This window comes from Oncorhynchus keta, chromosome 33 (assembly GCF_023373465.1).
Source record: "Oncorhynchus keta strain PuntledgeMale-10-30-2019 chromosome 33, Oket_V2, whole genome shotgun sequence".
NCBI lineage: Eukaryota > Metazoa > Chordata > Actinopteri > Salmoniformes > Salmonidae > Oncorhynchus > Oncorhynchus keta.
Window position 1 is genome coordinate 4,002,551 of NC_068453.1, and position 18,127 is coordinate 4,020,677.

General features: G+C 40.9%; 1 protein-coding gene across 1 annotated transcript; it reads left to right on the top strand.

Annotated features, from left to right (window-relative positions):
- Positions 1–1,163: 1,163 nt before the first annotated feature.
- LOC118366063 (protein NipSnap homolog 2-like) lies at positions 1,164–13,247 on the top strand. Its single transcript, XM_035748407.2, has 10 exons — positions 1,164–1,332; positions 8,892–9,031; positions 9,223–9,268; positions 9,426–9,520; positions 9,844–9,914; positions 10,139–10,279; positions 10,351–10,382; positions 10,968–11,062; positions 12,561–12,644; positions 12,772–13,247. Exons 1-10 carry the CDS (start codon positions 1,241–1,243, stop codon positions 12,834–12,836), a joined length of 861 nt encoding a protein of 286 aa, XP_035604300.1. The 5' UTR covers positions 1,164–1,240; the 3' UTR covers positions 12,837–13,247.
- The last annotated feature ends 4,880 nt before the right edge of the window (positions 13,248–18,127 follow it).

Consider the following 18,127-nt stretch of genomic DNA (forward strand, 5'->3'; position numbering starts at 1 on the left):
AGGTAGACCGGTGGGCATTAATGTGGGGTTTCAGGTTCTCTGTAGAGATAACTCAGACAGTGTTCTTTACCAGGAGGAAGGTGGGAGACAAGGTTTGCTTGAGGTTATATGGGAGAAACTATGAGATGGCGGGGGCCATCAGGTTCCTTGGGGTATACTTTGACACTGGACTGACCTGGGCAGAACACATCAAGAGAGCAGTGGGATGTAAGAAGTGTAAGAAGGTGCTAAATGTGATATGCTGTCTGACGGGGAAGGAGTGGGGGGCTGGGCGTGCCTCACTGAGGACCATGTATGTTGCATTGATCCAATCTGTAATAGACTATGGCAGTATAGTTTATGATTCGTCAGCCCGGACCTCATTGGAAAGGCTAGATGTCATACAGGGGCAAGGACTCAGAATATGTAGTGGGGCGTTTCGGACCTCCCCAGTGGCTGCACTACAGGTGGAGATGGGGGATATGCCATTGCAGATTAGGAGACATCATCTGGCAACACATTTTTGGGTCAACCTACAGGGACATGGGGTGTCTCATTTACAGGCATGCTGGAAACATGAGCGAAGACACAACACGAGCTTTGGGTGGGTGGGTGGGTAATACCAACGGTAGCTATTCCTGTAAATCCACCATGGCTACTCCTGCCTCCAATTGTTGGTCCAGAAGTTTTTGAGAGACTAGAGAAAGATAGGGTGTTGATCCATTTTGATTAGTTCAAGAGATGTCTGGATTACTGTGCATCAGGATTTTGTGGTCATTTTTTAAATCCTTTATTTAACTAGGCAAGTCAGTCAAGAACAAATTCTTATTTACAATGACGGCCTAGGAACAGTGAGTTAACTGCCTTGTTCAGGGGCAGAACGACAGATTTTTACCTTGTCAGCTCTGGGATCCGATCATAGCAACCTTTCGGTTATTGGCCCAACACACTAACCACTAGGCTACCTGCCACCCCATTTACATTATTTACAATTAGTTGAAAGAGTATATTGAGTAGAACGTTATTAGATATAGTCTCAAATATTGTGTTGTATTTTTTAAGAGCAACAGGGCTGGCAGGTAGGATTTAGTTTCTCCCTGTCGCTGGACCAAACTCCAGTACAGTAGGTGACGGTAAAGCACCATATAACGTTGGATGCCACCGCCGATAAACACCACCGAAGAAGAACAATAAGAACAAGAAGAACAACTCCTCCTCCTCCTCTCTGGCTATAGCAAGTATTCAATCAAGCCAGGGAAAGATGGCGAACCGAGTCCTTCAGAAGGTGGGCAACGGTCTAAAACAGACGAGAAACGTAGTCCAGATGAACGGACAAGTCATACTTACAATCAGGTTAGTTGGATATTTGTATGAGAAAGTAAGTTTGAAAGTAAATATGCATTTGATCGTTAACAACTCTTTACACTTCCCACTAAGCCAGTGCTAGCTATCTAACTTTAACGGAAACTGTTTACATTTTAAGAAGCAAACGGAACGAAACAAAACAGGGAGGGACCTACCTTAATTTACCCAATAGAAACTCTCGTTTTCGTTGCAAAACATTTTCCGTTTGGAGGAAGCAGTTTCTGTTGCAAAATGTTTTGCAACAGAATTGGCGTAATGAATACACCTGAATGACCCTGGAATGCGAAGGAAAGCCAGCTAACTAAAAGCCTAAGCTAGGAGCTTAACACTTAAAGGTTATTCATGACTTGGTTGGACATTTCTACTAAACTGTTGCAACGTATCGACACTTTTAAATGTGTTTTGCGCAGTTTATATATAATACTTGTCCTATCGTTGCAAATCAGTGCACATGACAACTATTTGCAGAACATTTGCCGGTGGAATTGCACTGCAGGTTAGTTGGCTGCGTAATAGTACATTTGTAGGATACAAGGGAAGTTCAATTAACATCTCTTTCAAGGTCATAGACAGTGTTGGGGAATGTTAATTTTAAAAGCAACTCATTAGTTTACGTTACTGGCATTGAAAGTAACGTTAGTCGTCATTACTTTAGCGTTTCCAAAACCAGAAAACCCTCATGCCTTGCGTGTGAAGGTCTTTTTATGCCAAGTAGAGGGCGCACACTACCTTAGAATGACTTGTGTGGACTCGAGTCACATGACTTACACTCACACGTTTGATGACTTGAGGCTCCGGTCCAAACACTTCAGACGCACCTTATCCCCTCAACCCTCAAATTAAGTGGACACTTCTGATGACCTCTCATGACATCTGAGGATTATACATAACAAGCAAAATAGTAATAGTCACATGCATACATGCAAACTCCTAAACCTAAACAAACAAATCATATTAATTAATAATACACGTTTTAATTGCCTTTTTGTTTTTAATTTTAGTGGTGCCATATTGTTTATTTATAAAGTGAAAAAGTTAGACCCTTTGTGAATGTGAAATGTACCTAATAATAGCAGTTGAATTAAATATACTGATCTCTATCTATCTCAGAATTTCTGAAAAATAATTATATCAAACTACTAAATAGTACAACTGGTCCTATTTTTATTTATTTTTTGTAACAAAATTCTCTGTCAATCCAAAAAAATTGTACTATAAATACAGGCAAAAAACAAATGCAAAATTGTCTCCTCCATTCCACAGAAATCGCATTTATAGTCAATATTCAGCTTGAATCTTTCCAAAACATTTTATTCTCAAACCAGTTACAGAAAAGAGACTTATTTTTAAGTCATATCTTTGTTGTTCCATAGAATGTATCTGTGAGGGGAAACATTGTTTATACGCTAACATCCAAGCTAAAATTGCCTGCTTATGGAATTTGACCATTCAGATTTATATATCTAGTGAAACATCTGGCTCCTTGTTCGATCTGTGATATTGTCTGCTGTACTTCCTCTTTGAAGTTGTCAGACAGTCAGCTCTGTGGATATGAGCTAACGTTACTGTAGTGGCTTTAAACAATGTCCCAACGCTAACTAGGCCACTTCTATAGATGCCATAACAGTATGTTCCAATGCGTTTTCCATCTATCCAAGAAAAGGCAAACCACTTTTGGTGATTTCTGGTATATCTTTTAAAAAATCTATCGCAGCATATTTTTGCCCTCATTTAGCAGATTTAAGTAGAAACCCATTGGAAATTAATGTTAAGTTCAATTTTATATTCCCAAAATTGTTATTGCTGCTTCCTGTTGACAAGACCTTTTTGATAAATAGCTGAATGTCAAAACAGTTTTGTATCCAAACCAATATGCAGAAACAGTTTGCGATTATTGAAAACATACTATCTACACATACAGTGGGGTAAAAAAGTATTTAGTCAGCCACCAATTGTGCAAGTTCTCCCACTTAAAAAGATGAGGCCTGTAATTTTCATCATAGGTACACTTCAACTATGACAGACAATGATAAAACAAAATCCAGAAAATCACATTGTAGGATTTTTAATGAATTTATTTGCAAATATGGTGGAAAATAAGTATTTGGTCACCTCCAAACAAGCAAGATTTCTGGCTCTCACAGACCTGTAACTTCTTCTTTAAGAGGCTCCTCTGTCCTCCACTCGTTACCTGTATTAATGGCACCTGTTTGAACTTGTTATCAGTATAAAAGACACCTGTCCACAACCTCAAACAGTCACACTCCAAACTCCACTATGGCCAAGACCAAAGAGCTGTCAAAGGACACCAGAAAGAAAATTGTACACCTGCACCAGGCTGGGAAGACTGAATCTGCAATAGGTAAGCAGCTTGGATTGAAGAAATCAACTTTGGGAGCAATTATTAGGAAATGGAAGACATACAAAACCAGTGATAATCTCCCTCCATCTGGGGCTCCATGCAAGATCTCACCCCGTGGGGTCAAAATGATCACAAGAACGGTGAGCAAAAATCCCAGGACCACACGGGCGGACCTAGTGAATGACCTGCAGAGAGCTGGGACCAAAGTAACAAAGCCTACCATCAGCAAGGGCATTGAAGATGAAACGTGGCTGGGTCTTTCAGCATGACAATGAAGGAGTGGCTTCGTAAGAAGCATTTCAAGGTCCTGGAGTGGCCTAGCCAGTCTCCAAATCTCAACCCCATAGACAATCTTTGGAGGGAGTTGGAAGTCCGTGTTGCCCAGCAACAGCCCCAAAACATCACTGCCCTAGAGGAGATCTTCATGGAGGAATGGGACAAAATACCAGCAACAGTGTGTGAAAACCTTGTGAAGACTTACAGAAAACGTTTGACCTATGTCATTGCCAACAAAGGGTATATATTCGTCGCCAGACCCACTGGCTCCAGGTCATCTATAAGTCTTTGGTAGGTAAAGCCGCGCCTTATCTCAGCTCACTGGTCACCATAACAACACCCACCCGTAGCACGCGCTCCAGCAGGTATATCTCACTGGTCATCCCCAAAGCCAACACCGCCTTTCCTTCCAGTTCTCTGCTGCCAATGACTGGAACTAATTGCAAAAATTGCTGAAGTTTGATACTTATTTCTCCCTCACTAACTTTAAACACCAGCAATCTGAGCAGCTTACCGATCGCTGCAGCTGTACACAGCTCATCTGTAAATAGATTGGATGGGCTATATACCTCATCCCCATATTGTTTTTATTTACTTTTTTGCACACCAGTATTTCTACTTGCACATCATCATCTGCACTTCTATCACTCCAGTGTTAATTTGCTAAATTGTAATTACTTTTCTACTATGGCCTATTTAAAATGGAGTATTGCCTTACTCCATTTGCACACACTGTATATAGATTTTTTAAAATGTTATTATTGACTGTACACTTGTTTATTCCATGTGTAACTCTGTTGTTTTTGTCGCACTGCTTTGCTTTATCTTGGCCAGGTCTCAGTTGTAAATTAGAACTTGTTCTCAACTGGCCTACCTGGTAAAATACAAGTAAAATAAAATATTTGATTAATCCCTCAGGAGCCAGATTGTTTCACAGTTCATGGTGTGCAACATTCTGGCCCCTGTTTGTCAGACTGATGGATAATCAGACAGGATAGAGGACACAGAAATACGTTCATAGATGACCAGCAGGGTTAGATTTGAACCGTAAAGGCTATATATGATACACACACTGCACGACCCATGTTCAGATGACTTAGCTGGTTGTCTTTTGTAGGGGAGGTGGGGATTTAGATACTGTTAGCTGACTAGGGGTGATTAGGGGAGGGAGGGAGATTTCAGTCACTAAGCTTCTCGTGACAGTCTTAACATAAGTTGGAGAACTATTAATTATTTTCTGATTGTGGTTTTCTATTAATAATCAGGTAGCAGCTTAACAGTGCAACACGGATGCAGATAGCTCTTTAATGTAATGTCAACAAACTCCTTGGCTTTCCGTGTGTCTTTTTTTTGTTGTTGCTTTTTGTCATAATCATTTTAAATACTCCAGTAATTGTTTTATATAGTCAACAAGTTACCTGGCCATAGAGGATCTTTTCGCAGAAAGCAAACCTCAATCGTTTCGGTGCCAATGCTGAAAGCTCCTCAAACTTTCTGGTTGAAAGCCTCCCCTCTTACCCAGGCCTGCATCCCACCTGTCTGGTATAGGTATCCCTGCCACTTACCTCCTACTCCCCTGAGTTTCGCTCACCTCCAGCACACATTTCACGCACACACCGTGGTCTCTGATCCTAATTTTACCTTTAGCCTGTGGACATCTGGACTTTTACACAGGAATTTGTATTAATTGGCTTTATTGGTATTTTATTGTAGATTATTTATTGTAGCTTAGGCCCATCTGTTATTAGTGCAACCTCCATAGACCTAATATTTTAGTGGAGTCTTAAACGGAGTTTCTTTTTTTCTCACATTGATAGGCTACAAATTAATATGTTGCTATTGTCTATCTTTGACTTTTAAAATGAGGATCATGCATTTTCATCCTGGGAGAGACCATATGCTTTCCCTCTATTGAACTGGAGAACTATTGCGCTTACATGTCTGGACTGTTTTGGTACTTAACCATGTCTCTGGACTGTACGCACCTTTTGAAATATGTTGTGTTAAAGACGGGTTCCTTTTGGACTATAGTCCTAGTGCTGTCTGTGAATCCAAATGCAGTAAAATCCTATCTAGATTTTCCATTATTTTGCTGCTTTTACTGTCAGGAAATATGCAATCCAACCCAGGTCCTGACATTTCTAACCCCCCAAAGATAGAAGGGTCGGAAGTTTCTGCAAATAAATGTAAAGTCTTCTTCCAAAACTAGATTTAAAAAAAAAAATGTAAACAGCCGACCCAGATGTATTTATGCATACTGAAATCTACCTAAAAAAAAATCTAGCAACCGCAAAAACTCATGCTGGTAAACTCAGTCTTTTAATCTTTTTTTTTTGTGATGCCGGTTCCCTTCCAATTAGTTACCTTAATTCATCAATCAAGTACAAGGGTGGATCGAAAACCTGCAGACACTCGGCCCTCCATGGAATAAGTTTGACATGTGATCTAGACCCCTGCCTACTACTATTTTTAGCTGCAGATACCATTGCTCTACCTTCTTTAACATGCACCTTCAACCTCACCCTAGAATGTAATGAAATCTCCAAGTTGTGGAAGGCAGCAAATGTCCTACCTATTTTGAAAGGTGATCCCACTCTCTAGTGAATAACTATAGGCCCATATCTCATTTCTGTTTTGGCAAATTTATTGGAGTCCCTAGTCAAGCAGCTTAAAGCCTACCTACAGGAAAACAATATGTTGTGTGGCATGCAATCAGGTTTCAGGCCAAGCCACAAGCACTGTTACAGCAACTTTTAAGGTTTTGGATGACATTTACTATGCCCTGGATAAGAAGTGGCATTGTGTATCTGTGTTCATAGATATGTCAAAGGCGTTTCACACTGGACCATACTAAAGTTTGTTGGGATTACTGTTCACGTTCTGGAGTGGTTGTGAACTACATGTCAAATAGAACCCAGTGTGTGAAGGCAGATGGTTTTAAGTCTGACACCATAGAGCTGCACCCAGGTGTGCCTCAGGATCAATTGGAGCTTTATATCTATATCAACAACATTGGGAGACAGAGTCCGCTGATGTACATTTTTATGCGGATGACACTTCTCTTAAGTGGCAGCAGTTTGACTTTTGAAAAAGCTCAAACAGCGTTTAACATCCATTCAACAGTCTTTTTATGATTTTAAAGCTCGTTCTGAATTCCTCAAACAAAATGCGTAGTCCAAGGCTAAACATTCTGATAGCCATGTCATTGCTACTGGCTCAAATAGCCCACCAATCAGCCTGTTACCAACCCTTTGGAAACTTTTTAAATAAATTGTTTGATCCGATACAATGCTATTTTACAGTAAACAAATTGACAATGCTTTCAACACACTTATAGGGAAGGACATTTCAACAAGCACATGACTTACACAAATGACTGATGATTGGCTGGGAGAAATTGGTGATAAAAAGATTGGGGGGGCTGTTAGACATCAGTGCGGCTTTTGACCTTATCGATCGTAGTCTGTTGCTGAAAAAACGTGTGTTATGGCTATATTGTGGATAAAGACTTACCTCTGTAACAGAACAGAGGGTGTTCTTTGATGTAAGCCTCCAACAAAATCCAGGTAGAATCAGGAATTCCCCAGGGCAGCTGTCTAGGCCCCTTTTTTTCAATCTTTACTAATGACATGACACTGGCTTTGAGTAAAGATGACAACACTATACACATCAGCTACCACAGCGACTGAAATGACTGCAACACTTAACAAAGAGCTGCAGTTAGTTTCAAAATGTGTGGCAAGGAATAAGTTAGTCCTAAATATTTCAAAAACTAAAAACATTGTATTTGCAACAGCATTTACTAAACCTCAACTAAATCTTGTAATGAATAATGTTGTAATTGAGGCAGTTGAGGTCAAAACATTGATACAACAGTAGCCAGAGAAGTCTGTCCATAATAAAGTGCTGCTCTGCCTTAACAGCACTATCAACAAGGCAGGTCCTGCAGGCCCTAGTTTTGACACAAAAAATAACTCTGCAATTGCAAAAATTGCAATTGGCTCATAACAGGGCAGCACAGCTGGCCCTTGGATGTACACAGCTAATGTTAATGATATGCATGTCAATCTCTCCTGGCTCAAAGTGGAGGAGACATTGACTTCATCACTACTTGTATTTGTGAGAGGTATTGCCATGTTGAATGCACTGAGCTGTCTGACTACTGGCACACAGCTCAGATAACCATGTATACGCCACAAGACATGCCACCAGATGTCTCTTCAGTCCCCAAGTCCAGAACAGACGATGGCAGGCGCACAGTACTACATAGAGCCATGACTACATGGAACTCTATTCCACATCAAGTAACTCATGCCAGCAGTAAAATTAGAATAGATGCATAGACACATGGTAACATTCACACTATACACACATTTACACATGGGTTTTATGTTATAGGCCTGAGGGCCCCTATTTGTTGTGAATGTATTGTAATGTTTAAAAAAAAGTGTATAACTACCTTAATTTAGCTGGAACCGAGGAAGAGTAGCTGCTTCCAAGGCAGCAACTAATTGGGATCCATAATACGCATACCTTGGAAGGAAATTCCATAGAGCAAGTCAAAACTTACAAATGTTTGGGAATGAGAAGCTGAGCTTCACTAATCATGTTGAGAACCTGGTAAAGAAACTCAAATTGAGAATAGGTTTCTTACCAGCCAAATTCTTTATTACGAACCAAAACTGTGACACATTACTGTGATCTCTAGTGCTTTTGGCTGGTCTTCGTTGACTCTACTTATGATTAAGTGTGTGTGTGTGTGTGTGTGTGTGTGTGTATTGGGAAAACTGCTGCCATCTTGGTGGGGCGTTTTCTTGAAAAATAATATCTCAAGGAGACCATCCTGGATAAGTAAAGGTTAAATAAAAATAAACGATTATGTCCTAATGCTGTCTCACGTCTTGTCAAGGAGTCTATCAGCGTCCACCAATAAGAACCGTGAGGACAGCTGGTTCAAGTCTCTGTTTGTCAGGAAGGTCGACCCCAGAAAGGATGCCCACTCTCAACTACTGGCTAAGAAGGAAGACACCAACCTCTACAAAATACAGTGTAGGTTATTTCTCACACACACACACACACACACACACACACTCTCAAGGGTTTGGTTGTGACACCTGTGAGTCTACACTACAATTGCCTCATTGTGTTTTTTTTAAACATAGATTTAAAGGTTTCAGACTTTTTCCCCAGGCCACGACCGCACTCTGTTACATGCTGGATTACCTCTTTCTCTTTTACAGTTCACAATGTCAAGCCCGAGTGCCTTGACGCTTACAACAAGGCAAGGTAAGGTACACCTACCTCCGATCAAACTCTCGAACAGCAGCATTGTTAGACAATGGAGAGTCTAAATGCTTTTGAGGATGTCTGTAAAAAGATTAGTACAGCGTCACCAAGATGCTGAATGATTATTTAATTTTTGTTTTGTTATGCGTGTCCTCAGTGAGGAGGTTCTGCCCTCCATCAACGCTGACTCTCACTACCCCTGTGAGCTGATTGGCACCTGGAACACATGGTATGGAGAGCAGGACCAGGCTGGTAAGGACACACTCGTACACATGCTCGCACACGCACACACTCTCACCTGGTAGCCTAGTGGTTAGAGCGTTGGGCCAGTAACCGAAAGGTTGCTGGATCGAATCCCTGAGCTGACAAGGTAAAAATCAGTCGTTCTGTCCCTGAGCAAGGCAGTTAACCCACTGTTCCCCGGGCACCTAAGACGTGGATGTCGATTATGGCAGCCCCCCGCACCTCTCTGATTCAGAGGGGTTGGGTTAAATGCAGAAGACACATTTCAGCTGAAGGCATTCAGTTGTACAATTGACTCTGTATCCCCTTTCCCTCCCCTCTCTGTGTTGCAGTTCACCTGTGGCGATATCGGGGAGGCTACCCAGCCCTGACGGAGGTCATGACCAAACTCCGTCAGAATAAGGTTGGTAGAAAAGTTGGCTCACAAACGTCGCTATATAGGGTTTCTATAATGAAAAGTAAGAAATTCCTGCACAGTACTTACAATACTGTAGTCTACTTATTACTTTGAATTTCATCTTTTGAATCATGTTAGGTATGCATTACAAAAAACCTGCATATGCCTCCTACCAAATTTGGGAGTGCATTTCCTTTTCAGTTCTTGAACCATTACTTGTGGTTTTGTAGGTGTTCATGGAGTACAGGAATGAGCGGGGGAAGATGTTGCTGTCTCGTCGTAACCAGCTGCTCCTGGAGTTCAGCTTCTGGAACGAGCCCACCCCCCGCCCAGGACCAAACATCTATGAGCTCCGCTCATACCAACTCAGGGTTAGACTGACTTTCTCTCTCTGTCTCTCTTTATCTCTCTCACTCCGTCTAATCCTCCTCTCTTCTTTCAGCCTGGAACTATGATTGAGTGGGGAAACTACTGGTAAGGCAGTTTTTCTTATTTTTCTGTAGGATTAGCATAAATATCCTTTTTAATTTGACACTTTTTAGACACCGACGTCACTATGATCCTTCTATCATGTAGTTGATACACCTGTACGGTACCTCTGATCTGTACTTCTGTTTCACGACGTCTTGAGCATGACTAAAAATGGACGAGGGATTGTTATGTGAAATACGATTATTCGATATCGCGACTATAAGTAGAATATGGCTGCTGTAATTTGTCAATACAAACCACTGTTTGACAGAATTGAAATGACAGAACAACAATGTCAAATCCTTATACCTGGGTGGACTGAACAGCGATGCAGGAAATTGGATGATTGGAACATTGCATTGATTAATACATGAAATCGATAACTCAATGGTGAAATCGTTTTATTTATAGTTTTTAAAAATCTGTCTGAAGCAAGATGGTGTGTTCAGCAGAAGGTATCCGTATTCCCTCTGTGCTCTGTTGTAGTTATTTAATAAAGCACAGGATGAACGACTGCAGTCATAAGGCTGCTTGATTGGCTGCTGTGTGTCATGTGACATCAGCGTGTGTTTTCCGTGTGTACGGCAGGGCTCGGGCCATAGAGTTCCGGCAGCAGAACAGTGAGGCTGTGGGAGGGTTCTTCTCGCAGATCGGCAGCCTCTACATGGTACATCACCTCTGGGGTAAGACGGGACAACCACAAGGATCAAATCAAATTTTATTGGTCACATAAAATAAACGTTCAAAGTTCTTGAAATGTTCCATATTGACTGACCATGTGTTAAAGTAATGATTGACTGTCGTTTCGCTTTGCTTATTTGAGCTGTTCTTGCCATAACATGGACTTTGGTCTTTTACCAAATAGGGCTATCTTCTGAAATCAAATGTTATTGGTCACATAAACCTGTTTAACAGATGTTATTGCGGGTGTAGCGAAATGCTTGTGCTTCTAGTTCCGACAGTGCAGTAACATCTAACAATTACACAACATATACCAAATACACACATCTAAGTAAAGGAATGGAATATATAAATATTTGTACGAGCAATGTCAGAGCAGCATAGACTAAGATACAGTAGAATAGTCTAGAATGCAGTATATACAGAGTAATGCAAGTTATGTTAACATTATTAAAGTGACTAGTGTTCCATTTATTAAAGTGGCCAATTATTTCAAGACTGTGTATAAAGACTTGTATAAAGAAGCCTCTATATAGCCCCTCTGTGCTAGAGATGGCTATTTAACAGTCTGATGGCCTTGACTAATTAATTTCCAGGCAGACTACTGATTTTTATTTACTTAATCCCCCCCACCCCCACCCCAGTGGGCTCATTCCACCCACACTGCCAATCAGACAGGTACAGAATTGACTGCCAAATGCCACATCGATAGCTAAAATGCCGGGAAACTGTAGATTCAACCCTGCCTTTTGTGCGTATGGAACATTTCTGAGATCTTTTATTTCAGCTAATTAAACATGGGTCCAACACTTTACATGTTGCGCTTTATATTTTTGTTCAGTATAGTTTACCCACTTTTTTTGCGTCAGACTTTGACATTGCAAGCATGGGTGAATCGGCCCAGAAGAGCCACATGAAGGGGGAAAGATGCAATGCTGCATCTGGCGCTAGTTTTACATTGACTTTTTTTCTGCAACAAACTCCAGAGCATTTTTTGCCAATCGCCTCATTCACTTAGCGCCCGCGATAGCGGCAGCCTGCTCCTGCAGTCCTGGGAGCCGTTCATGTGCCGTTTTCCTCACATAAAAGAAACTTAACTCTTTGACTTGCCACTGTCAGTACGAACCCTGATTTTGAGCAGTGTTTCTTAATCCTGCCTTAGCTTTTTTTTGCCATACCTTATTCAAATAATCAGTTCATCATCAATACTTTAAGTGGAATCAGGTGTGTAGTACTAGGGCAAAATCTATAATGTCCACCCCTTTGGGTCCCCAGGACCAGAATTAACTAACACTGGGTGACATGGAAATGTACCTGGGATACATTTTGTACCAACTCAATTATTATAGTTTAACTCTGGTGTCTCGTTTTGAATTTGCTGTATTTTGTTGAGTTGTACATACACTGTACCTACTCAACAAAATAATGAATCAACTATACAGCATGGACATTTTTCAGTGACTTTGATATGAATGCTTTCTGTGTATTGTCTGTTTCTAGCCTACAAAGACCTCCAGTCGAGAGAAGACACCAGGAACGCAGCTTGGCAACATGAAGGCTGGGATGAGGTTGTCTATTACACAGGTCAGTTGGCTCTTTTTCTGTGTATCTCACTCGCTCTCTGTCCATCCTTCGAGCGACATTCTATATGAAGCGCTGAAAGTGTAGTAATATGTTTTAAGTGACCCTCTTCATTCCTCTCCTCTGTCAGTTCCGCTGATCCAGCACATGGAGTCCAGAATAATGATCCCCATGAAGACCTCCCCTCTGAAGTAACCCCTGCCAGCACCCAGGGGAGATCCCGACTACCAAGCCCACCACCACACTGATATGTAGACAACGTAACTGGCCAACAACGTGCTCTCACTCTACTTCCAGGAGTTTCAGCAATGACATCAACATGCTTGACACTTCTGCTTTCACTTATATCTTTTTGTTGTCTTTCCTGTGTCGGCATCAAATGTCTTATTTCGGTCAAAATGACATGCGTACAGAATGTAGATAGTAGGGCTCTAACCAGACTTGGAGATGTTATCATTAATTGTAAATGACTAGTTGGACTGTGCCTCTCCCATACTGCTAGACAGGGGGACAGGATAGGAACGGTTTCTCGATGTATTACATGTGAAATCAAGTGCTTTATTAAGAGTCGTGTACATATTGAATTAAACTTCTGATGAAGGATGAGTCTGTCTCGCAAGCTCTTTGCTACGCATATCTTCATTAGAATGGGAGAAGAATAAAGCTGTGGGTCTTGGTAAATAACTTAGCAAAACAGACCTTAAACCGGAGCAGTCCTGTAGGATTTCGCGCCAACCATAATCTAGCGCACCTGATTTGAATAATTAGCTGGTTGCTAAGAAGCAGGAAAACCGCATCTATAATGTCCCCATAATCTAAAATAGACATGTGGCATGGACAATATCCTTACCATTAATGGAAGTCAGACATGCTTTGTTTCTTAAGAAATATAGATTTTACTTCAAAAACCAGCTCGGTGACATGTTTTTTTAAATGACAGCTTGTCATCAAGACGGATGCCAAGATATTTGTAGGAAGTGTCGTGTCTCTGACTTCTTTAATGTGATGACAAGCTATTTTATCAAATTGATTACCTAACGTTTGATTACGTGATTGAATTAAACCATGCAACAGTTAACTTGTCAATAACCCGGGGCACCACGGAAGCATTAGTTTATATAGAGATGCTATCTCCTGGATCCACTCTTAAAGATCTGAAGATATTTTATATCAATAGCAGTCGATCATTAATTATTCTTTACCTTCTATCAGTCTCATCTGAACGTCGTAAAATTATTGCTTATCTGCACGGACACATTGTTCTCAATAGTTTTTTTTATACACAAATTGGCTCACTTATTTATTTACTAATTAAACAATACATAACATTGAGCTGGTGGTGTGATGCTCTGGTTTGCCCAGTTGAAGTCGCCTTTGTAGACTCTTCTGGGTTGTCGTCGAGTGAGATGTTGTGGTGTTCTGTGTCGGTCAATGTTCTTACTAGATTTGCTACCTTTCCAGCTGCAGTCCGTAAACTTTTTCTTGAGTGATCAATAGTTCAGAGTTCATACCATTTCATGCATGGTGCAAGCTCTCATGTTTTCTGGCCTGTAGAGTTGAAATTAGACTTGGCCCTTTTTTAAAAGTGAGGACAAGTCCTCATGGTATTTGGAACTGAGGTGACTTTTTGTCACGGAGGCTATTATTTAAATGAAAAAGGGGTTGGTTCATAATTTCCAACCAATGTCTATTCACTTGGGTGTGGCTACTGACTTAGTTCAACCGTACAATTCTCTCATTTTAAAGGTTAACATCACATTGCATCATTTTGCAAATAGTTTCATCTTTACTCATTAATTTTTATACAAAAATTACATACAAATGCATTTAAATCTGGGTTATGGGACCTAGAAGTAAGCATGCGTTTTGTTTTGTTTGCGTATAGCACTAACTTTAGATAAATCAATCAAATGTATTTATAAAGCCCTTCTTACATCAGCTTATGTCACAAAGTGCTGTACAGAAACCCAGCCTAAAACCCCAAACAGCAAGCAATGCAGGTGTAGAAGCACGGTGGCTTGGTAAAACTCCCTAGAAAGGCCAGAACCTAGGAAGAAACCTAGAGAGGAACCAGGCTATGAGGGGTGGCCAGTCCTCTTCTGGCTGTGCCGGGTGGAGATTATAACAGAACATGGCCAAGATGTTCATAAATGACCAGCAGGGTCAAATAATAATAATCACAGTAGTTGTCGAGGGTGCAACAGGAGTAAATGTCAGTTGGCTTTTTATAGCCGATCATTCAGAGTATCTCTACCACTCCTGCTGTATCTAGAGAGTTGAAAATAAAAGATCTGGGACAGGTAGCACGTCCAGTGAACAGCTCACGGTTCCATAGCCGCAGGCAGGCAGAACAGTTGAAACTGGAGCAGCAGCACGGCCAGGTGGACTGGGGACAGCAAGGAGTCTGATCAGGCCAGGTAGTCCTGAGGCATGGTCCAATGATGTGAAAAGGCCAACCAACGAAGCAACGGAAAATATCACAATCTACATACAATTAATTTATCTTTTTTTTTACAGCATTAAACGTTATTTATTTAGATTGTAAATATTGGTGGTGTATCAAACCTTGGGGCACCCCTTTATTTAACTCAGATTTGACACCATCTACCTTGATGGCCTGAGTTCTGTCATTGAAATAATTATGAAACCGTCGGCAATAATCTGTACCCAACCCTATCGAGGACAGCTTATTCAACAGAATAACAGTGTACAGTACAGTATCAAAAGCTTTTGACAAGTCTACAAACATGTCAGCACAATTATTTCTAAGGCATTTGCAATATTATTTACAACAAGCATGGTAGCCATAGTGGTGCTATGATTAGGTCGTAATCTGGATTGATTAACATTAAGAATACCATTTACAGAGAGAAAATAACGTAGCTGTTTGGGTCAAATTGTCAGCCCCTTATGACTTCTTGGTGTCAATAGCTAATAAGGCAGCAATAACCTCTGTTTCTGTGAATTGCCGATAAGACAAACCCCGACTACCATCTCCCATGTGGCGTGAGGTTGACTGATCATCCATCGAGGCAACTGGAGGCTTTAATTGGGAAGAACAGTTGACTGACTGGCCAAGACCAGTATGACCCCCATTTCTTTCATATAGAATGCAGCGGAGATAAAATGATGATGAATTAAAAGCATCACATCTGAACTTTTCCAGTAATAATACAGGACTCTAAAACTACTTGCTTTAGGCAGGGAAGTAGATGAATTACCCCACTTCAGTGAATTTTCCAGAATTTAGTGGGATCACTAACAGAGCCTGTCATAGTGCTAGGGAGTAGTTTGATTAAGACTGTTTAACCGAGGCAGTGCACGCACTTCTCAATTGCCTAAATAGCTGCCAATCAGTTAACATGTCTAGCCTTGGCCCTGGCTTGATTTCTTATCTAGAGGTCTGAGAGTACAGGAGAGTACCATGGGTTATTTCAGTTTTTGACTCTGAGTCACTTGAAAGGGGCATGTTTATCAGCCAGAGGTAAAAATGGATGAGAAGAAATGTGCCAAAACAGCGTCTGGAATGCAAAGCCAGAAGACAAAAACTCACGAAGGAACGTCTTGGGTGAGATTTTTTCAAGAATTTATCTTCACAATTATACAATGGTCAGAGTTCTTCAATAGTGTATCCCTTATGCAAGCTGTAGGGCAGTGGTCTTTTTTTATTCTATCATCTCTGAAAATGGTCGAGTCTGTAATTGTTTTTATCCATAATCAAATGATTCAGCCATGTCTCTGAGATAACTGGGGGTCATTCCAACGTGTGTAGTACATGGGGATGTGTGAAACTTACTCCTCAGCCTGAAGTATCCCAACTTGCACCAGCAAATAGCTAGCTTGTTCGCATGGTGCAGACTGGTAAGACTCTTCAGGTGGGCGGTCACGTGTGCTAGCAAGGCAGAGGTCCAGAGTTCGTGCTAGGTATTGGCCGAATTGGGATGATGTCAAACTCGCTAAGTGTGACGTCCTTTACACACATACGATCCAATAACATTGAGGAATCCAAGAATATGTTTAGTTATTATCCTTTTAATAATTCAAAATCAGTAGGATGTCAATCATGGAACTGTATGACAATGTTCAAGTCATCATGAACTGTTCTCCAGGTTTAATCTTCTACGTGGAGTTTGGAGTGTGACTGTTTGAGGTTGTGGACAGGTGTCTTTTATACTGATAACAATGATTCATTGGATTAATGTTCTACCCCTGTTGTACACTTTTTTCCACCTTCCAAGATTTAATGAATTGAACTAGAATATGACGACCATTGAAATAAGAATGAATAGATCAGGCTTGGAACTTGTAAACCTTGCAATTTGACTGGTAAACTCATAGGTACACTTGCAATGGTGGACCTGGTATTGTGATGCAGGGTAAAGAAATGCCCTGTGCATGTACATTTACTGAGCGCCACATAGTAACCTCTGGAGTGGGGGGCAGATCAGAATTGACTGGGGGAGGGATGTTAAACATGTTTTTTTGGCGTTGGGGCGGGTTGTGTGTTTTTTTTATTGGGCACAGGGGAGGGTTCTCTGGTTTACATTTGCTCTTTTGCAGGTTTTACTATATAATATCTTCCATCCTTGCCAAATTTCCTCATCTGCTTGCATGTGCCTCCCCTATATCAAGGTGTTTTGGTACTTCCTTTATGTACTACGTTTCCTCATGTGCTAACTTTTACGATACCACAGGTCAGTATAGTCTATCAGTCCAATGGTCTATCCTGCCCTCTACAGTGGTATGTGGATTGTTTCTCCAGATCTGCAATAGGCTAACTAGCAATCATACCACACATAAAAACAGTCAAAGCTGCATACATTTTTAATATGAATCGACAAGAAAGAATAGTAAAAGCTGATAGGCAGCGGAGAGGCCAGGTGCATCATTGCGCATGAAAGAACAGTGATGACATGAGACACACAGCTCAAATCTCACCTAATGGATCAATCAAAAGGCCTGTGATTTGCCGTTTCATTCAATCTGGTTGAGATGTGGATCTACTCTCGACAGCTTATGAGGTCTAGAAAGGCACAGCAGCAGAACAGTCTGGCTGTATTTTTTTACAACTGATACTAAATGCGTTGTCTGTTGCAGATCATCATTCTGCCAAGTCGTCCTATTGTAATGTGGTCACATATGCCCCCCTGCAGGCCTAGTTATTGAGGAAAGCTGTACTCTGCATTCTGGTTGTGTTTATGCCACATACTCTGCATTCTTTACAATTCAAGCGGCTATTCCTCGTGCACCTAGAACCTAATGCTTCAATTTAGCCTAAATACCTTTTATATGTGGCATAAACACAACCAGTCGCAATCTTTCAATCTGATTAGGCTACTTCAAAAATGTATTACATTTTTCCCCCCTCATCAATTACACACAATACCCCATAACGACAAAACAAAAACTGTTTAAAAAAACATTTGAGCTAATTTATTAAAGTATTCAGCCCCTTTACTCAGTACTTTATTGAAGCACCTTTGGCA

Bases quoted from the DNA above. Each gene is read 5' to 3' on its own strand.
- LOC118366063 (XM_035748407.2), top strand. From the start codon at position 1,241: ATGGCGAACCGAGTCCTTCAGAAGGTGGGCAACGGTCTAAAACAGACG. The intron at 9,521-9,843 runs GTAAGGACACAC...TCTGTGTTGCAG, and splicing joins TGGAGAGCAGGACCAGGCTG to TTCACCTGTGGCGATATCGG. The intron at 11,063-12,560 runs GTAAGACGGGAC...GTCTGTTTCTAG, and splicing joins CATGGTACATCACCTCTGGG to CCTACAAAGACCTCCAGTCG.